The 21,892-nt window shown below is 47.1% G+C and overlaps 1 protein-coding gene across 3 annotated transcripts in view; it reads left to right on the forward strand.

Annotated features, from left to right (window-relative positions):
* Window positions 1–21,588, forward strand: part of OGDHL (oxoglutarate dehydrogenase L) — a 58,595-nt gene extending 37,007 nt beyond the window's left edge. For all 3 annotated transcript variants that reach the window (XM_074296092.1, XM_074296094.1, XM_074296093.1), the window contains 13 exons: window positions 491–670; window positions 1,451–1,603; window positions 2,093–2,195; window positions 2,751–2,879; window positions 4,713–4,863; window positions 10,840–10,967; window positions 11,891–12,069; window positions 15,085–15,156; window positions 15,730–15,855; window positions 17,625–17,697; window positions 19,218–19,381; window positions 20,057–20,208; window positions 20,842–21,588. In XM_074296092.1, coding sequence (XP_074152193.1) covers window positions 491–670; window positions 1,451–1,603; window positions 2,093–2,195; window positions 2,751–2,879; window positions 4,713–4,863; window positions 10,840–10,967; window positions 11,891–12,069; window positions 15,085–15,156; window positions 15,730–15,855; window positions 17,625–17,697; window positions 19,218–19,381; window positions 20,057–20,208; window positions 20,842–20,965 — 1,734 coding nt within the window. In that variant the 3' untranslated portion in view covers window positions 20,966–21,588. The remainder of the gene's footprint in view (window positions 1–490; window positions 671–1,450; window positions 1,604–2,092; window positions 2,196–2,750; window positions 2,880–4,712; window positions 4,864–10,839; window positions 10,968–11,890; window positions 12,070–15,084; window positions 15,157–15,729; window positions 15,856–17,624; window positions 17,698–19,217; window positions 19,382–20,056; window positions 20,209–20,841) is intronic.
* Window positions 21,589–21,892: the final 304 nt, after the last annotated feature.

The raw sequence follows: 21,892 nt of genomic DNA on the forward strand, positions 1-21,892 counted from the left end.
TGACCAGCTTTTCCATCACTGTGGCTCTCAGAGAGACTCTCATTTACCCCAAGCCCATCCTTGAACATCTCCACAATTTTGCGATTATGTGAAAATAGATAACCAGAGCAAGTTAAGGGAGTCTTGAACTATATCACAGAAAGGACCGGTGGTCTGAAAGAGTAAACTAGAAATTGAGAAGTAGGTTTGTTTGAGAAGTAGAATTCCCACATATAAAACCACCTCTAGACCTCTACCAGCTCAAGCATGTTCTGGTGTCCCAAATCCCACCAGATGGAGTCAGTCAGGATTCTGTCTAGTTAGAGTTGACTTGTTGGGTCCATTCACCTCACAAGGGGTTGGTTGGCTATAGGATTCCCTGCGGCTCCATTCAGACTCCCAGGTAGAGCCAGCTGCCCCTCCAGCACCAGACTGTATCCTGTGGGAGGTGCTTGGTTCTTTGGAAAACCTCTCCAGAAGGAAGCTCCATTATTGTCTCCTGTCTCTACAGATTGGATTCACCACAGATCCCCGAATGGCCCGCTCCTCCCCTTACCCCACAGATGTGGCCCGTGTGGTCAACGCACCCATTTTCCATGTGAATGCAGATGATCCCGAGGCCGTGATCTACGTCTGCAGCGTGGCTGCTGAGTGGAGAAACACCTTCAACAAGGATGTTGTCGTAGACCTGGTGAGGGAGGCAGGAGAGAGTGTGGGATGGCTGGGGTCCAGGCAGCCTGTCTCCCTGAGCCTCACCTTTTGGGGGATGCAGGCAGTCGGCTACGTAGAAGAGAAAGAACATAGCTGTGAAGTCTCCAGGTCGTAGAATGAGAGTTGAGGGACTTAGCCACTGAATCCCACCTCCTATTTATAAACAAGGAAACTAAGGCAGAGAAAGCTATGTGATTTGTCAGGGGTTACGTAGCTGGTAAGTATCTGAGGCAGAGTTTGCGCTGGGAGCCCTAGCCTTAGAGAAGGGAAGAGCTATCAACTGTGCCATTGAGCTACCCTTTCTACCAAATAGGGAGGTAGGAGAAAGGGGAGGGACCAGGACAGGCTTTATGTGGTAGAAGGTACTTTTGACCTGAGCCTTAAAGGAAGCTGGGTAATGCAAAGGGGCAGGGGATTATTAGATTCTCATTCTCCAAAATAAAGAGCCTATCCAGTTCCTCTTGTGCACTCTGAATTATAAATGTGTGGAAATAAAGTTTATATGTTATAATATATATTGTATATAAAATTCTCTATATAATTACATTATTACCATAATGATGTAATATGTCACACAATTATATAATATAATGTGTAAATACTATTTATGTGATACAGTGTGTAATATTCACACGCATCCTGCGTTGCCCAGGGTTACGGGGCAGCCCAGGGATCATGTTGGCCGTTCGTTTCTCTGGGTGGTTCTCCCGAGCTGGCTGTGACCACGTGTGACTCCTCCCTCACTGAACCGTCCCCGCAGGTGTGTTACCGCCGGCGTGGACACAACGAGATGGACGAGCCCATGTTCACGCAGCCTCTCATGTACAAGCAGATTCACAAGCAGACGACGGTCTTGAAGAAGTACGCAGACAAGCTGATTGCCGAGGGCACCGTCACCTTGCAGGAGTTTGAGGTGGGTTTGGGAGGAGGGAGATTCTGGGTCAGGGTCCACGGGTGAGAGGGGCTGGGACAAAAAGGAAGTCACTTAAGCCCTGCTCTGGATAACTCTGCAAATCAAGTTTGAGTTATTCCAGGGGATCAGGAATCAGGCCCGGCCTAGAATTTCCCACATGTTGTGACTTTGGGCAAGACTCATAGGATGTAGACTCTCCTCCTTGCCTTTCTCGTTCCACGATGGGGTCGGGAGATAACAAATTATTTAATAGCCAGGAGTGTGCTTCGGACATCCTCCAAGTGGAGAAAAAAGCAAGGGGGACCCCCACTGTTCAGGTGGGCCTGTGCCCCATGTGGCTGACAGAAGTGCCTTTCTTTCTGTCCCACCCTCTCTGGAGGCTCTCAGCAGCCCTGTGTGGGGACTGAGGGAGCCCTTGGAAATTGGGGTCCCTGTGGGGAATGGGGGTCAGCCATTTGTCTTCACTGAGCACGTTCATTATTGCTATAGGAAGAAGTTGCCAAATACGATAGGATTTGTGAAGAAGCTTATACCAGGTCCAAGGATGAGAAGATTCTGCATATTAAACACTGGCTGGATTCCCCGTGGCCTGGTAAGGCTGGAGGCTGGTGTCAGAGCTTATGGGAGTGGGGGTGAACCTGTGATCTCTGGCTAGGGTTAGAGCAGCTGGGTTTCAGGGTGCATACAATGCTGGAGTCAGGGCTCAGTGCTGTAATCTTGTGCAGGCCATTGGACTCAGTTTCCTTCCCTGTAAAATGAGGTGATGATAATAGCACTTACCTCCTAGGACTACTGTAAGGATCAGATGAGACAATGTATGTAAAGGGCAGAGCAAACCTTAAAGGGCTATATTAGTCTCAGCTATAATTGTCACAAAGTCAGAAGTGAGTTCAGGGATCAGTCGGACCTGTGTGACTAGGACAGAAAGTTTATATAGAGAGGAGGGTGGGAGAAGATGAGACTGCAAAAGCAAGTCAGGCTCAAATGTGGAAGGTCTTCAGGGCCAGGTTAAGGAGAGAAGCTCCCACTCAGAAAGCACTGGGGCTGGACTCGGGGTCTCCCAACACCAGGGTAACAGGATTTCCAGTGGTCCTGCGTCTCTTTCTTCTTCCCTGTATTCTCCGGATCACCCTGATTGGTTTTTCAGGCTTTTTCAACATGGATGGGGAGCCCAAGAGCATGACGTACCCTGCCACGGGCATCCCCGAGGACATCCTGCTGCACATTGGCAAAGTGGCCAGCTCAGTGCCCCTGGAGGATTTCAAGATCCACGGAGGTGAGCGGGGCTCTTGATGCAGAGCCAGGAGGAAAAACCAGTCAGATCATGCATTGATGTTCACCCAGTGCCTAGCGTACCAGTGCACACCAGTGCCAAGGAAATGGTACCGATGACGGGAACAGGAGGAACTCAGAGGGGAGAGATGTAGGACTCGAACTCGGCCCTGGAGTCTGTGAAGCATTAGAGAGATGGAGAGATGACGTTCTTGACCCGCAGAGTAGCGCAAAGGCCAAGCAGAATATGGAGCCACGGGTTTTAGGAGGTTTATCCCAGAATCCCTCATGCTTCCCTTCTTCCTTGGCCTGGAGCCCTTTGCTCTTCCTGGGTCTGGTGCGCAGGGGGCTTGGCTGGACTCAGGACACGACGTCCGTGTGAAAAGCACAGAAGAGTCTGTTCCCTCCGCCTGTTACAAATAAGTCTTCCATGTCCCTTAAGGGTTGTAATGACTCCTGGTAATGGGCTTATTAATTGTTGCTGGCGTCAGCTTACTGGAGGGAAGGTCGCCTTGTGTTATTAATGGGAAGGGCCTGGTATGTTTTGTGAAGTGGCTTTGGATTGGCTGTGACACTCCAATTACATTTTCAAATGAAACTAATCCAAAGAATTAATTTAAGGAGGATTAACAGCTGTTCCAGCACCTCCCGAGGAAACCTGGTTCCCGCTGGGGAGAGAGGGCAGGGGCTGTGGGGCAGCCGTGTTGGAGGAGGCCATGCTGGTGGAGAGCAGAGAAGAGCTTTAATGGAGTTTTTCTCCATTAAAAATGGAGAGTTCTCCTTATAGACTAAGAAGGGGCAGGGGAAGAGGAAGAACCGGGCCTTGAAGAGCTTCTGGCTGTCCTGGATCTCTGCCAGAGTCTGGCTGTGCTGGGACAAGAAGGGCCGGCAGTGCCCTGGGGGCTGACAGCCACCTAGAGCTCCATCTTTAAGCCAGTTAGTTTCTTCCTTTTTTGAGAGGAAGCATGACTGATGAGTAAATGAATGAAAAGGCCTCTATTAAGGGCATACTGCAGGCAGCTAGGGGACACACTAGATAGAGTAGATAGAGTTAGAAGGGTGAGTTCAGAGCTGGCCTAGCTGTGCGACTCTGGGCAAGTCCCTTACCCCTTTGTGCCTCCGTTTCCCCCTCTGTAAAACGAGCTGGAGTTGGGAATGGCAACCACTGCAGTATCCTTGCCAAGAAAACTCCAAATGGGGTCACAAAGAGGCAGGCACACTGAGTAGCAACAGACTGTACAAAGCACTGGTACTAAAAACGGGGAAGCAAGACGGTAGCTGCTGCTGAGGAGTTCTCGTTCTAATAAGGGAGACGATACCTACAAGAAGTAGATCAGGTGGGAGGGGCCCGTGGTTCATGGGGTGTAGAGAAAAGCAGACGATAATGCACCTCGTAAAAATGTTACTTCCACCCACAAAATCACCTTTATTTCTAATGCTGAACCGCTGTCCAGTGCTGAGGATTTGGGGCAAGAAGCCCCTCTCATAGGTTTTCAGATGGAGACAGACTGTGTGTGTGCGAGCTTGGTAAATGTCCCTATGCTCATAGAATGAGAGCTGGGAAGGCCCTGAGACCTGAAGGTTGTGGCTATAAGGCCATACCTATAAGGGTTGGATCTGAACTCAGGTCCTCTGGCTCCATGGTATCTTTCCCCTCCCCTTCCCCGAACACAAGGCTGCTGCTTCGCTCACTGGTCCGTCTGGGCCTCGGCTGTTCCTGGAGGTGGGAGATGGTCTCGGCCTTGGTCCAGCCGGCCCAGCCGACCTTGAAGCTGAGTCTGCAGGGCGGGGCAGAAGCCTTCTTACTCCCTCCACTGACCTGCTCCCTCTGCCCCAGGGCTCTCCCGTATCCTGAAAAATCGAGTGGAGCTGGTCAAGAGTCGGATGGTGGACTGGGCCCTGGCAGAGTACATGACCTTCGGCTCCCTCCTGAAGGAGGGCATCCACGTGCGGCTGAGTGGACAGGACGTTGAGAGGGGCACGTTCAGGTGAGGAGCCTGGGGGAGAGGCCGGTGAGGAACAGAAACTTCAGAACAGCCGACAAAGCGTCCATATAATCCCCTCCACACTAATCAGGGAACACCTCGCCGTCAGAGCGCACCTAAGATCAGAAGGCAACCAGGGATGACTTGGAGTAGCCCAAATGACTGTCGCTTTATTCCTAGAGGTCCACAGACTTTATCGTTAGAAGAGACCCTTAAGCCTCCATTCAAAGCCTATTAGCTCTTACTTTGTGAACATTTCTAATACGTTTGATGATCCAGCTTTCTACCTCACAGCAAATTAGAAGGGGTAACAAGTACGGTGTACAGCTGGGTACTGACAGAAGTGATGTGACCTCTGAGAGTAGTGTCAGAAACTATAAAAAACGGATCCCGACCCCCTCAGAAATATGGTAGACCAGCAGTAGAGTTAATAACCTCAGATATCTCGTCGCCTCCAAGGACTTTTCTGAATGACAGCTCAGTTATAAACATGAGTTATCAAGAGATGGTTAATTTATATCCAGCATACTCTGTTTAAGAAGGTAGAGAAGCTTTAATGTATTCTATAAATTCATTTTATTCAGTATCTTATATAAATTCATTTCAAATTTATCAATTCTATTCATGGTTAAAAATATTTTTGGTATTTGAAGATGGAGATGATTCTGGACAGCAGAGGTTTTACTGTAATAATTCCTTATGTTTGTAAAGTGCTTTAGACCAATTAAAATACTTTCCCACATTAATCCTCACGATAACCCTGTGATCATTATTCCCACTTTGTGGATGAGGAAACAGGTTTAGTTGACTTTCCCACTGCATAGTAATACCTGGCTGTGGCAGACCTAGGACCCCTGATTCCCCGCCCAGGTCGAGAGACCCCCAGATCATTGGAGTAAGCGGCACCTGCTCTTTGAGTGTCTGCCCCGAAATTCTCTCATCTTCTGTCCCAGGTCTCAAGTCTCCTCTTGCTGAAATGGGTCCTCAGGTGCCCATGTGGCCCCTTCGCCTCCCAGGGAGGGGGCTCATTACCTGGCTGAGATGTTAACGAGAGCCACCGCTGCCTTTGCTCGGGGGTGCGCAGACTCTGCCGTTTCCACCGAGCTGCCAGGATGTCCAGGGGGCCCAATAATCCTCCCTGCTTGGGCAGGTGACCGGAGAGCTGACCATATTGGAAGGATCCACTCAGTTAGCCCCCATCATTACTCGGGAAGCTAATGGGTTACAGTAATTGCTTCAGGCATCTCTGTTTGGATAATGGGCTCCCTTACTGCTGATAGATAGAGCTAAACGGCAGGGTTGGGCATTGGAGGGGGACGGATGGGGAGTGGACCGGGCAAGGATGAAAGCACAGTTGGTCCTGAGAGAAGGCTGTTTGGGCGGCACCAAGGAAACACATTTCCAGCCACGGGCAGACGGTGCCATTTGGGCTTCTGTTCTTGTAAACAGTGTGGAGCATGAGGGAGGTGCGACAGTGACCCTGACCTCCCTGGTAGGTTCACAGGACCACGGAAGGGGGAAGAAACTGTCTGACTAGCTGTAAATGGCCATAAAGACTTTTCAGGACCAGAACTGGATCTGTGCTGGCGGGCAGCACCATTCATTTCTATCGCATTTGAAAGACTTTGTGGGCTACACTGAGCCCAGTTCCTTTTTATCCACCCTCACGAACTTCAGGATATTCCTCCATTAATTACTCTTCTCTCTTTGATTCTTTGATTTTTATCCCCTGTCTACAGGTATAACAAACACAATCCAATTTCTCTTATCCTTAAAATAAAAAATTGCAATTTCCCTTAACTCCAATTATTTTCAAGTAACCATCTTCCTCCCTCCCTCATTCTCTCTATCTCTCTGTCTTTCTGTTTCTCTTCATCTCTCTGTCTCTTTCTCTGTCTTTCTCCCTTGTCTTTCTCTCTGTCTCTGTCTCTCTCTCTTTCTGTTTCTTTCCAACTGTTTCTGTCTCTCTCCTCTTTTTCTCCTCCTCGCTGTCTCTGTCTCTGTCTCTCCCCCCTCTCTTTCTCTCCTCTCTGTCTCTGTCTCTCTCTTTCTCTTTCTGTTTCTTTCCAACTCTGTCTCTGTCTGTCTCTCTCCTCTCTTTTTCTCCTTCTCTCTGTCTATCTGTCTCTGTTTTTCTCTCTCTTTCTGTTTCTTTCCATCTGTCTGTCTCTGTCTCTCTGTCTCTCTCCTCTCTTTTCTTTCTCTCCTTCTCATTATCTGTCTCTGTCTCTGTCTCTCTCATCCCCTTTGATGCCAAATGAGTAGAAGAAATAGTTTCCACCTGATTTCCTTCGCTTTTCCCTATTCACTTATTCCTTAATAATGGGTAGCATTTAAATGATGCTTTAAAAGTTGCAAAGTTCTTTACAAATATTAACTCATTTTATCTATATAACCCTGTGAGGAAGGTGCTATTGTTATTCCCATTTTATAGTTGAGGAAACTGAGGCAAATGGGCAGTTAAGTGATTTGTTCAGGGTCACAGCTCGTATGTATCTGAAACTGAATTTGAACCAGTCTTCCTGACTCCAGGTCCAGTGCTATATCCACTGTGCCACCTAGGAGCTTCAGCTTATTGAAAAGAAGGCCTTCTTGTAACATAATTAAATCAATACTAAGTAGTTGAATTCTGTTATTTCTTAACCATATGCAATGTGACTAACATTTGTAGATTTTTTTCTTCAATTTTTCATTCTTATTTTTTAATTTTGTAAATATTTTTTATTTTCCCCCAGTTACATTTAAAACATTTTTTTACATTTATTTTTAAAACTTTGAGTTCCAGATTCTTTTCCTTATTCCCATCCCAACCTCCATTAAAGAAAACATGTAAAGTTATGCAAAACATTTCTATAAGTCCCAACATCTGTGTTTGTTTTACTGAATAGATTCCTTGGTAATCACCAGTAGGCTCCTGATTACCCAATGGGGCGATTGTCTCATGCCCCTCAGTTCTCCTCCTCCTTAATCTCCTAGCACCACTGATATGAGGGAACACTTCCCCTTTCTTGACGCTCACGGCTCTCTCTTTCTGAATTCTCTGTTCCTGTTAATCATGAGGCGCTGTGTCTCGCTGCATGGAAAGCCAGGAAGACTTGGTTGGGTCCAAGTCCCACAGTTAACACATCTGCTGTGTGATTTTGGACAAGTCACTGAACTCAGTGCTCCTGAGAGCCCTCTAAGATGATAAGTTACTGAGAAGGTGCTTTCCAGGGTAGAGAGAGTTTCTTCACCTGAGAGTTCCTTATTCCTTCAAAAAGAAAAAACTAAGCAAACAAAGGTCTGGCCCTTATCCCACTTCTTAAAAACCTCAGCACCTTTTCTGACTTTTCCTGCCTTCTCCTGGCTCTTCTTCAGTAGCTGCCAGATTCTGTCATTCTTAGTCTTGGCTCCATCCCTCCCTTTCCATGCCCGTCGGCCACACTCGGGTTCAGGCCTTCATCACCTCCCACGAGGGCTGCTGTCTCCTTTGTTCCCAGCATCCTCTCCCTCACCCAGATAGGATCTTCTTCACAGACCAATCGAGGCTGGTCCCTCGGCCTGACATGCAGGACTTCCGTCTGCTTTTCTTAGTTTACATCATTTAGCCTTTTTATGTGGGTTGCTGCCAGGCGGGTCTCGCCTGCACCATACAGAGGAATAGAACCAGCCGTTGGCCAGCCCTCCCAACCTGCTGGGACACTTTGATTCCCAGAAACAATAACCACTCAAGTCTGTAAGACTTTTCCACTGCCTTCTTCATAGCCACAGCAGAGCCAGGGACTTCCAGCATCATTCCTGCCATTTCCAGGGGGAGGAAGCTGAAGCTCAGGGAGATGATGTCAGGCAGGGAACGAGGCCTGGAGCTGGTTCTGACTCCAAGTCTCCAGTTTCTCACCGTTACCGGCTCAACTTTTCTCAAAGCCTGGTGGTGTCCAATGAGCACACGTGGTCCCTGTCCCTCCTAGCTCTTAGCTTAGCGCCGGACACACGGCACTTAATAAATGCATTGCCTGCTTGCCTCCTGAGCTTCTTGGATCATCCGGCCCCACTTGCTTCGTTTTCTCTTTCATGCATGTCTGACTCTTCATGACCCCATTTGGGGTTGTCTTGGCAGACACTGGAATAGTTTGTCATTTCCTTCTCTGTCATTTTACAGATGAAGAAACTGGACCAACAGTTAAGGGACTTGCCCCGGGTCTCAGAACTAGATTTGAACTCAGGAAGATGAGGCTTCCAGTGCTTTGTCCGTTGTACCACCTGACTGCCCAATGCTTAATATCCAACCTCGTTCAGCACTTCAGGAAAGAATCCAGCATGACCTAATGGGAAGAGGGCTGCAGCAAGACTCAGAGCACCTGGGTTCAAAACTCAGCTCCACAACTTTCTGCCTGTGTGACTTTAGAATACAGCACTGGGCTAGACATTTCCTAGTTGTGTACGTCTGGGAAAGTCACTTACCTCTGTCTCAATTTCCTCAAGTGTAAAATGCCTCCCAGGCTTCTTCTGAGGATCGAATGAGAGAATATTTATAAGGCCCTTAATACAGTCATTGGCACATAGTAGGTACTTAATAAATGCAGATTTTTTTTTTTCTTCCTATATGGCCTCTGTGGGCCTATTTCCTCATTTCTAAAATAATGGAGTTGATATAGATCCATCATCCTGTGATCTGCAGATTTGATAAACATACCTTCTTTGTTTTCACATACAGCAGGGAGAAAAACGTTAAAGACAACAGAGCTTGAGTCCAAAGCTTTGGACAAGCTGGTCCACCTAGCTCCAAGGACGGCTGGCTGTTCTGTTGGCAAGCCCGACTCGCAGTGGAGGGCCCGTTGTTTCTCATGCAGGAATTCCTGAGCCTCTTTAGTGTAACTCCCTCTGTATGTGTGTATATATAGGCATATACACACACACATACATGCTCACATATAGTTTGTATGGAATTGCTTTCATGTTGTATCCATCATTGATATCCGGGACTGGCTTTTACCATTCTCTGTATCTCTTATATTTAGTGCAGCATCTGGTACATAGTAGCTATCTATTTTTTTTTAACTTTTAAATTTTTTTTACTTTTCACTGAGGCAATTGGGGTTAAGTAACCTACCCAGGGTCACACAGCTAGGAAGTGTTAAGTGTCTGATCCAGATTTGAACTCGGGGCCTCCTGACTTTGGGCTGGTGCTCTATCCACTGGGCCATTTAGCTGCCCCTCACAGTAGATATCCAATAAGTGATTATTGATTGACTGAGAGTCCTATGCTAAGCACTAAGAGGAGGGGAAATAGGGAGAAGGGAGATGGAGGCTAAGAGAGGAGGAGATACAAGGATGACAGCATGGCATGATAGAAAAGGGGCCATATTTGAAATCAACAAGTTTCTGACTCTGCCTCTCCATACCTGTGTGATCCTGGGAAGATGACTTCATTTCTTTGGGGCTCTATTCACGTCCCTTCTCTCTCTGAATGTCTGACCCTAGGTATGAGACATGACACCTACATTTTTAGTATCACAGTTAGTAGATAGATCCAAAATGGAATATATGAGGCCTAATCTCCGTGCTGGCAAAATCTTTAAAGCAGCTTCTAGTTGATTGAAGGAAGGGTGATGTGGGAAAAGTATGAGTGCTATAGATAGCCTGTGATAGTGGGAAAGTCAGGGAATGCTTCCTGGAGAAGGTGAAAGTCTAATTGGGCCTTGAAGGTAAATAAGTGCATGATCTTATAATCATGGCGGATCTGATTCTAATTCCCTCGCACAGGGAGCCTCCCCGGTGATGAGGGGGAAACGGTGACATTTTGGCAGCTAGCTTTCCTGAGGCCGGGGGATTCCATCCAGGAGATTCTATCTCTTTAGGGAGACGCAGAAAGGATAGAAAAAAAAATCTCTGAAGAAAGTGGAGAATCTGTTGATCACTTGCCACTCGGCCCTGAAAATGGCTTGGATGAGAAGACAGGAAAAAATGACAGGATTTGGTTCTGTTTCTCTTTGTTTGCAGTCACCGGCACCATGTGCTCCACGATCAGGAAGTTGACCGCAGGACGTGTGTCCCTATGAATCACCTCTGGCCTGACCAGGCCCCCTACACCGTGTGCAACAGCTCGCTCTCGGAGTATGGAGTCCTGGGTGGGTCTGCGCTCCTGCTTGGGGGCTGTGGGAATGGCGTGTTGGGAGGGGAGAAAGTAGAAGTAGGGGACCAGTGAGGAGGTGCCGCAGCAAGGTGGAAGCGAGATCGGTTGCGCTGCCGTTGACAGAACTCGGCGATTTTGGCTAGAAGAGCTGGGCAGGAGTGGGGAAATCAGAGTCAGTGGGGTTTCCCGCCAGAGTAAGTGCCAGAAGGGTGTTCATCTTAGTAGAAGTAGAGTTGGGAAGGAAAAGATATTAGGTCTGGAGAGAAGGGAGAATCAGTTATCCCTCTCTGGCTGGAATCGTCTGTGAGATAGTCTAGTCTCTTCCCCTGTCCTTAGTATGGTGAGGAGAAATGAGCCCAGTTCTAGAATGGGGGAATCCCGGTTCAGTCCCCTCTTGTGATCTCGGCGACTTCTCTGTCTCAGATTTCTTCATCCGTAAAAGGAAGGGGGAGGGCCAGGTGAGCTTTACCTTCTGCTTCTCCACCTCTCACCGGATGATCCAGCCCCAAGCTACTCCTAGACGAAGCTGAGAGTTGACACTGTCTCTCCCTTCCCAGGCTCCTCCACCCGTAGATTCCCTTACGCACAGTCATTCCTACGTGTGTTGTGTGCACTCGCATGCATGGGCCCTTGAGCACTTAGACCCACACACCTGCCTGCGCAGCGGCTGGCTGCTGAAGCTCCTCGATAGACAGGCTTTCCCAGCTGGAGGTGCCGGTCCGTAGCTGCGGGATTGGCTCTTCCGAGCATCGCATGGCCCAGCCCGGAGACCCAGCCCCCGTGGTGGGAATGTCCCCCGGGCTTCTGGGCAGCCGGAGCGGGGCCTGGCGGGGAGTTCAGATTAGGCAAGGGCCGAGAAGGGTGACAGGTAAGAGAGCGGTCCTCACCCCCGCTGTCTCTTCTCGTCTCCACCTTCAGGGTTTGAGCTTGGCTTTGCCATGGCCAGCCCCAACGCCCTCGTCTGCTGGGAGGCTCAGTTTGGCGACTTCTATAACACCGCTCAGTGCATCATCGACCAGTTCATCAGTTCGGGCCAGACCAAGTGGGTGCGGCACAACGGCATCGTGCTGCTCCTCCCCCATGGCATGGAGGGCATGGTAAGGCCCGGCTCCGGGGGGGGCAGGGGCCGGGACCCCACGGGTACGGTTCGCTCATGGCTTCTCTCCATCAAAGACTGTGATAACTGGGAGAGTCAGCCTTGGGCCCAGCATGTCCCAGCTTCCAGTGCATCTCCTCAATACACTGGCTGTGCGCTGGCAGTTCTCTGTCATATATATATATATAAAGTAATATAGTTATCTATATAGTGGTAGTTATATAGTGATATAGTTAGCACTCAGGCTGTAAGTCTGAGGAATAATCGGTAAGGCAAATTCTTTTCCCGGGAGTTTGTTCTATCATTGAAACCCACTCTGCGTGAAAAGCGTTTTGCATTGGTTAACATCTATGACTTACACCCCTCTGAGATCTCTCCTTAGAGAAGAGCACAGCTACATTATTTATATGTATGTGTTCGTTTATTACATATTACAGATATTTATGTAGCAATTATTTGTAACTATAAATACAGGTGACTTTGCATAAAACCTATATAATGTCTGACTATTGGCATATATTATATGTTGCCATTGAGATATAGCACATCTTCATATTATAGATATATATATATATAGTGTTACGTTATAGGAGACTATTGCTGTGTAGCATATGTTATATATTGCTATTGTACAGTTATGTGCAATTATGTATAATTATTAGTATATAATTATATATTGTTACATGATATACAGCATTATATGTGACTGTTGAAGTGCAGGATATGTTTCATGTTGCTGTATATAGTATATAATTTTATATTATTACATGATATATAGTATTATATGTGATTATTTTGAGATGACATAATTTTATACATAGCTATAATCTATAGCGATATCATACATGACCAGATAACATTTATCTATATGTAAATGTGTCATTTTCTATTACTATATTTCTATTGAACTATATCATATATAACTATAACAAACTACATTTGTATAACAAAAAACACATTATAACACAAATTTTATATTATATAAATATTTCTTATAGAACATTATAGCCTCTTTCTATATAAATATATGTAAAGTTTCAGTGCTTTGATGGACCTGTGATCTTGGTGGTGAAGGAGTACTCGTCAATGCAGATTGTAACCTATTCTTTCTTGCTCGTGGTGTAGGAGCTTGTAAATCCAGTACGTAGACCCACTCAGTGTACTGAGGGCCTTTTTCTATTCCTTGCTATTTCCTGGATTCCGGTAATTTGTGCAGTCTGCCCATGAGCCCATCACCTTTCCCCCTCCCAGTTAAACATTTCTCCTTTAAGGATACCTATAAAAATAACCACAGTTACAAAGGCTGCAGTGGGAGGAGAGTGTTGGGAAAAGATTATCTTTGGAGAGGTTTCCTCCCCCTTCTTTCTCCCCATACTCTGCCCTCCCAGCTCAGCCTGGTGCCTGGGAACAAGAAAGAGAAAACGAGATTCTGCTGAGAGCCTTGGAGGCTCCAAGGACGACTCCAGATTGATTGATCAGGAGACAAATTGGACTTTCAAGACGATCTCATTCCCGTGGTGGAAGCGTCATTTTAGTCTTTCTGTCAAAGCTTCCTTCGGCGGTCTGGTGTCTAGAGCCCTTCTCAGAAAGTCTTATTTTAAATTTATAAAATAAAATACATAAGATTACAAAGAAAATATCCTGAAATATAGTTAATACACACACACACACACACACACACACACACACACACACACACACACACACACGTTCTTCAAACTCCAGGAAAAGAACTCTTGTCACAGGTATCCACAGATTGGGGAAATTCTTTGGATTCAATGATCCCATCCCCGCTCCTGCTGAGGAGATCCAAAGGGGAGGATGCTTCCCTTATTGGTCCCTACTTGTTGAGGCGTATTGATATTGGAATGGGATATCTGTGTTTCACTAAAGCTTGGCTCAGTAAGGCCGGTTCTTGGATGGTACTGACAGGAGGGGTGTTAGAGGCAGTGGGATTTGCTGAGGAATTGGGGAACATTGTACAGATTGGTCTGAGGCATTTAGCTCCATCTTCTCTGGCTGGAACAAGTGCTAGTGACAGATAAAAAGACTTAGGGGACCACATTTTAATTTACCAATCTGACACATCTTTCTTATTTGCACTGTTCTCTTTCCTTCTCTACCTTAACTTCCCTCCATTTCCTTCCAGTTCACAAGACCCTCTTTGACTGGTGTATTAATCTCTGCAACTGTTAATTTCTCTTCTCTGGGCCCTCCTCCCCTGTCTACTTGTCAGTCCCCCCCAATTTTGCCTTTCATTATATATTGTTATATTCCATTATCATGTGCTATGATGCTATTGCTGATTGTTAGCATTTATAGAGTACTTTAGGTTTGCATAGACCTTTGTGTATCTCTCACCATTTGATATCCCTTGATGCCGTGCCCTCCCTCTTGTTTATTTCCACTTTATCCTCCTGTGTTCAGAGTTGTTGGCATGTTGTCTTCCCTATTTTAAGATGAGCTCTTTGAGAGCTCCATGTTTTAATTTTCCTTGCATTTTTGACATTTAGAACAGTGTGTGCACACAGTAGGCGCTTAATAAATGTCTATTAACCAAACAATTGACAGATTCTTGCAACAGCCTTGTGAGGGTGGTGCTGTTATTATCCTCACTTTACAAAAGAGGAAACCGGCTAAATGACTGGCTCAGGGTCACACAACTGATAAGGATATGAGGAATTCTTCCTACTTCCAACATCCCTTAGCTTAGTAGGCAAGTTACTTAACCTTGTGGAGCCTCAGTTTCTCATTTGTAGAATGGGGATAATAACAGCATCTATCTCAGGAGATTGTTTTAGGAGTCAAATGGAAAAATAGGTATAACATTTTACAGACTTTAAAATGCCATTAGAAGCGGCAGTTTCACATTATTATTTGTTGTTGTTTCTTCAGGCCAGGGACCATAGCCTTTCTCCCAAGGCCAGTAGTGTGTCTCTCCCTCCAAATGGACACAGATCCTGTGTCCTGCTAATGTGTGGGAAGTCTTAGGTGAATGAATGACTGTCATTTTCAGGGCCCGGAGCACTCCTCTGCCCGACCCGAGAGATTCCTGCAAATGAGCAATGATGATTCGGACGCCTATCCAGTGAGTCCTGAGCCCCCACGGCCACTCTGTCGCCTTCCTCCCTGGACATTTCTTGGCCTTCAGGGACAGTGGGTTCCTTCCTTCCCCACCCTTCTCTGACTTGATAGGTCAGCATGTTCCTTCTTCTCCATTTTTTATTCTCCACAAATTGGGTTTTTCCCTTAGACTCTGGGGTTGAGATCCCAAGTATCCTGTGGGGAAGAGAGAGTGATCAGGAGGAGGGGCAGAAGGAAAAGAGACATGGGGGCATTGAAGGCAAACTCATTTTTTTCAGTTTTGCTTCTGCCTGGACCTGGCTGGGGAAGGGGTTGAGGTAGAAAGTCGGGAGAGTTCCAAAAGGGGAGGGCGGGCAGGCCCAAAGCCATGCTAAGTACGGAAGAGTAGAATGTTGTGGGGAAAACTTCTCAGGGGAAACTAGCTGGGGATGGGAGGGGATGATTAGTTGCCTTCTCGGTGGAAAGTGTTGGCCCCACTCTGCTTCTGCTGGACTCCTTTGGTTCGGATTAAGGAGAGGGGCCTCTTGGGCTTGGCAGTGAGTATACGAGGCTTCTCAGGTGAACTTTCTGCTCCCAGGAGTTCAGTGATGACTTTGAGGTTGGACAGCTCTATGATTGCAACTGGATTGTTGTGAACTGTTCCACACCTGCCAACTACTTCCACGTGCTTCGGAGGCAGATCCTGCTCCCCTTCAGGAAGCCGGTGAGTTGTGGGTCGCAGAGGGTTTAGTCAGTCCCTTGGTATGGTTAGCTCAAGGTGATTAGGGTCATCTGAAAATCTCTGAGGCTTTGATTTGTTTTCTCAGAGCTCCAGGGAGAACATGATATTTTTTCAGGTTTAGAAAAAAGTCATCAATATTTTTGTTTTTAGATCTGATTATACCCCTTTCCTCCTTCCCTACCTAGAGAGCCTTCGTTTGTAACAAAGAATAAACGTCGAGGGGGGAAGGTAAAAGGTCAATTCAGCAAAACTAACCAATGTATCTAACAGCCTGACAGTATATAAAGTGCTCCCCACCCATCGTCCCTCAGCTCTACAAAGGAGGGAGTTTCATTTTCTCATCTTTGGGGCCAAGCTTGGTCATTATAATGACACAGGATTCAGTTTCATTGGTCTTGTATTTTATGGGCTTGAAGAAATATCCCTAGCTAGTGTGGAATGGATGTAATCTGGATTTCCCTTAGGAGCTTGCCCTGAATTCCCCTGGAATGATCCCCTGCCTCCCCTTATCAATCTTTTCTTTTATTATACTGTCACTGGGGGAGGAAGGAACAGAGAGGCAGGATAAACTCCTGCCCAGAGTAAAGCTGCTGATGGAATATGAGTGTCCCCATCATATAATAACACCTTGCTACAATTGTAAGTGCAAAATGTTTTCACATCCATTATCTCATTTCATTTTCACAACAGTGTGGTTACAGAGGCAGGCAGGAGTGTGCTAGCAAATGCTTAACAACCAGTTCTCTCTAAAAGAAAATAGACTCATGTTGTATGTCTAGATTTCATCTGTATTATTAATATTTCACCGTGTTAAGTCTAGACAGTCAGCAAAACGATAAAATCGAGCCCTGATTTCTAGTGCCTTTTGATTTCTGAGGTGTAAATGGCAGACCTTTTAGGCCCCATAGAATGGTGGTGGAAGAGGAACAGCTGGTTGCATTTTGCTGATCTGTAAAGATCAAGAAGTTAATTAGACTCATAGAACATTAGAGCTGGTTTCTTCCTTAGCTCAATTTCCTGCTCATAGGTCTTACAGCTAGAGAAGATGGGTGGGGAGTCAGAAGGAAATTTATGATTGTGATTTGTAATTCCCACTCCTGAAAATGCCATGGAAATAGCCTGGCTCTCACCTGTGGTGTTTGAGATTGCCTTCCCCCCTCATGATGCTGCTCAGGGTGGGCTGAGGCTGCTCCCAGAGTGCCAGATATCCTGGGGCTGGTGAGGGGGTGGTGGAGGAAACCTGTACCCTCTCCCCTAGGCAGGCAGACTAGAGAGAGTTGAGCGAGGACTCAGAGATCTGTATTCTAGCTTCAGCTTCTTCATTGACTCTAGGTGACAGTAGGCAAGAAGTCACTGAATCTCTTCGGGCCTCCCTAGCTTCCTTTGTAAAATGGGATGAACCTTGCTTGAAATATAATTTGTGTGAATGTGCTTTGAAAACTTGAATCTCAGTCCAAATACAGCACAAATCTCTGAGACTTGGGAAGCAGGAGCCCTTCTTCCACTCCACCGGATGGGGATAGGAATGGAGAGGAGGGAGGGGAGCGAGTCAATGTTTGCAAAGCACATGCTCTGTCCCAGGCAATCCTGGAGGTGGGTGCTCTTCTTCTTGCCCTTGTCCAGCCGAGGAACCAGAGGCAGATCGCGCTTGTGATCTGCCCAGGGACAAGCATTTAGGAAGTGTCTGAGGTCAGCTTTGAACCTCTTGGGTTCTGTGCACTGGACCATCTGTCTTCATATCTCTTTTCCAGCTCATCATCTTTACTCCCAAGTCCCTGCTGAGGCACCCTGACGCCAAGTCCAGCTTTGATGAGATGGTGTCTGGTAAGGGCTCTTTTCAGGGCACAAGGGAAGGGGAGGGTGTCAGGTATCCTGGAAGATGGACTGGGTTTGGGATGGACGTGCCTTCCACTAGGACCCCCCAGACATGCTGTTGCACGTGGGCAGCGTGGCTTCCAGAGCCCCCAGAGCTGATTGGGCTAGCTGTTGCTCCCTCCGTGGCTCCCTCCGATTGTGCCCAAGGGATGGATGTCAGCCTGTCCAGAACCTCCTGCTTCTGAGCACAGAATCCTCTTGCATCCATAAAATGGGCAGACAGGGAATACAGTTGCTTGAGGGTCACAGAGAGGCCTCGTTCACTGCTCAAGGCTGTACCTAAGAGAGTTTTCCATTAGTCAGGGGGAAAAGTCAGCTTGCGAATTGTCACAAAAGGTCACTAGTCATCCCAGGGCCAACCAAGCAGTGCAGACAGTGGATGCTGAGGGAATTCAGAGAGATCTGGCGAGCAGCCTCGGGGAGGAGGCAGGATTGGAGTTACGCCATGGAGGCTGCAGGGGGAGGGATGGCATTCCCATCTGGGGGAAGGGCAGAAACCGAATCCCTGGGAGCCGCAGTTTAGAAAGACCCTTCCTTGGGGCAAAGTGAGCATTCTTCCTTTCTCTGTCTTCTTGGCCTGGGGGTAACCTCTCTTAGGCTGGCCCTGAGCACCAGAAGGGATGTCAATGGGAATGCTCTGTTTGACCCCTGAGTCCCTTTATAAATGTTCGTCAGGTCCCTAAAGAGCTATAATGACTTCTGGTAATGGGCTTATTAATTGTGGCTGACATCAGCTTATCGGACATGTTATTAATGGGAAAGGCCTGCTGTATGTCATAGCTTTGGATCATCTGTGACATCCAAGTACATTTTCAAAGGATCTGGAACCCTTTCTTCCAGGGCCTGTTGGTAACCTCCGGTCTAACTCTATGTACTGAAAGTTATTTGGAAGTTTTCTGCTGAATTGTTAGGGATGCTTCACTGCCCCATGATGTTTGGCTCTCTGCTGAGTATGACTCCGAACCAGGAGTTTAGCTAACAGATATTGGAGTGCCTCCTGATACGGACATATCCATGCTGGGGTCCGTGGGTATTCAGGGTTAGAAGAGACTTTAGTGATCGAGGGCCCAACTCATCCCTTTTATATATGAGGAAACGGAATTTCAGAGAGGTTTAAATGACTAAGTGAGAGTAGCAGGTAGATCTATTTTGTCTTGTCTTTGTCTGAATGAATCAAATTGACTTAGATGAGAGAAGCAAAAAACAGGGCCTTATGTAAGGGAGCTTCCATTCTGCTGGGCACTTAAGACCTCCATGTCCCTTAGAAATGTCTAGAGAAAAATAAAGGTTGACTTTATGGAATTGGGGACGAGGTTGTATGGTTCTACCCCTTCGGGCTGGCTGGTGGGAGGGCAGAGAATGGAGAGATCACCATGAGCTGAGTCCATTAGGGAATCCTTTGTAATAATGGGTCTTTAAGAAATGGATCTGGAATGGCGGGAGAAATAGACTCTTGCGGTTTCTCTAAGGTACCAGCTTCCGACGGATGATTCCTGAGGAGGGGTCAGCGTCCCACGCACCTGAGGATGTGAAGCGGCTAATATTTTGCACAGGAAAGGTTTATTACGACCTAGTGAAGGAACGGAAAAACCAGGACCTGGACAAGCAAGTGGCTATCACTCGGCTAGAGCAGGTAAGTGGTCCTCCCCCCAGCCTTCCTCCTAACAAGGATCTTGGGGCTTCTCTTGTGAGGATCTCCAGACCTCCTTCCCCCTCTTCTTCTGTCTAAAACACACACAAACACTACCATAGTTCCTCTGGGCAGGGTGGAGAAAACAGAAAAAAATGCTAGATTGGGAAATTTGGGTTCTTGAATTAGCTCAGCCACTACATTTCTGTCCTCAGTATCCTCTTCTCCAAAATAAGTTGGATAAAATGAAAATAATAGCTAGTTATTTGTAGAGCGCTTTAAAGTTTGCAAAGTGCTTTATAAATATAATTTTACTTGATTCTCACCTCAACCCTGGAAGGTAGGTGCAATTATTAGCCCCATTTTATGGGACTTGCTCAAGGGCACACAGCTGGTGAGTGACTGGGGCTGGATTTGAACTCAAGTCTTCATGACTGTAAGCCCCCCCTCTGTGTGACCTGGCTGCTAAGACAGGTGAGCATGACTAGGCCCCGCTTTGGGCCAGCATGAATCTCGGTGCGGAGGGATGGCAGATGGCTAGATCTCGTAGAAGGTTAGCAGGGGAGGGGCAGCCGATTGCATTTTGCTAGTATGGACTTTTCACTGGTAATAAGAAGGGGAATGTTTTTTGTTTATTTCTACCCTTCTTTAATCTTTGTCATGGCTTCTCTCCCACAGATCTTCCCCTTTCCCTTTGACCTCATAAAACAAGAAATCGAAAAATACCCCCGAGCCGAGCTCATCTGGTGTCAAGAGGAGCACAAGAACATGGGCTACTACGACTACATCAGCCCCCGGTTCCGCACCGTCAGCCGGACTCGGCCCATATGGTACGAGTGGAATGGGCGGGGGGCGCTCAGGCCGTCCGCATCTGGGCGGTTTTCACACATGCCGGCAGTCACAGGGGCTTCCCTCGTTAACCTGAGCAGAGAGTGGGAAGGTCGCTGTTGGCCGGATCCATTGGGGAAATCCTTTGTGAAACTTGATCTATTTGAAGAAAGAAGCCTGAAACAGCTTCTGCAGGGTGGAAAGTACAATAGACCAGAGAACTAGGAGGAATGATGGAGTACATATGAAGCATGTGACTGGGACTCTCACTGGGGATGAAAGGAAGCTCTTGTGCTTGAGTTCAAGCCATGGACTTCATAAATATAAGGTTGGGGAGGGGGAGATGGTGCTGGGTAGCAGCTCTCCTGATAAAGATCTGGAGTTCTTAGTGACACAAGTTCAGTCTGAATCAATGATGAGATCTGACTGCTGATCTTTGGTTATGTCAGCAGCTTCCTGGTGCCCAGGAATAAGGAGGTGATGGACAGTTCCGCTACTCTCATGGAGAGACCACTTCTGCCCTGGGGCCACAGTCTGGGGGAGGGGGTACTCCTGCCCCGTGGGTTTTCTGATTCTCTCTCCTTAAAAGGCTGCGAGTGGCTGCTGGAGGTCATTGCTGGTTTCTTGCCTTCCAGGTATGTTGGTCGAGACCCGGCTGCGGCTTCCGCCACAGGGAACAAGAACACACACCTGGTGACCCTGAAAAAATTCCTGGACACAGCCTTCAACCTGGAGGCGTTCGAGGGAAAGACATTTTAGAGCCGAGGGGCAGGATGCCCTCCTCTGTCCTTCGGGTGACTGAGTGGTGATGAGAAGGAGCGACTTCCAAAGACTGGGACGACCAGAAGCAGGAAGGGGCGGAGGGCCAGCCTTGGGTGGGTCTAATCGTTTCCTTTCTCTCTTGAGATCCTGAGGAGGGAAGAGATCTCGGGAGAGGTGCTGGCAGGAGAGGGCCTTGGGCTGGGCTTTCCTCCAGGACTAATACACCTTTGCCTCTGCTCTCCAAACTGATGGTGTAAGTTTCTCTTCCCGGGTAATCTTCTTTCCTGCTTAATTAGGATCTTATCTCTTTTTGAAGCCAATGGAAATGACTGATGGAGAGCAGCCTGCCTGTCTCTTGCCCTTTCTTTGCAGCCCGAGGTGATTAAATGAATATGCAGCAGATGAAAAGGAAATATTATTTTGTGTTCTTCTAAATGGGAATTTCAGCAATAAACCTGGGTGAAGTTAAGTAATGTTGGAACAATTGGGTTTTTTGTGCCCTGTTTTACAGAGCCACATAATATGAAATTTGTCTACTCCTGTAATCAGTGTGCCCAGGACTCAATGTGTACCAAAGTAGAAAACAGAATTAAGGTAGAAATAAACAATGGTAAAACAGATCTCCTTGCCATTTTCTCTCTGTGTGTGGGGGTGTGTGTGTGCATGGACATGTGTGCCAGACAGAGAGACACAGAGAGATCTGGGTGTATTTCTCAGTGCTAGGCAAATAGTTGGTGCTTAATAAGTATTTATTGGCTAACTGGAAGTGGAGTTATAAAGAAGCTCTCCATTCCCCATAGATTTCAAAAGGACAAAACACATACTCTAGGCTTTGAGAATTCTCCCCAGGGCTTGTGAGATGTTGAAACATCTATTGGTATTTTCCATTCTTGTCTTCTGTTGATTTTACTCCTTAGTAAATAG

Source organism: Sminthopsis crassicaudata, chromosome 2 (genome assembly GCF_048593235.1).
Source record: "Sminthopsis crassicaudata isolate SCR6 chromosome 2, ASM4859323v1, whole genome shotgun sequence".
NCBI classification, from domain to species: domain Eukaryota; kingdom Metazoa; phylum Chordata; class Mammalia; order Dasyuromorphia; family Dasyuridae; genus Sminthopsis; species Sminthopsis crassicaudata.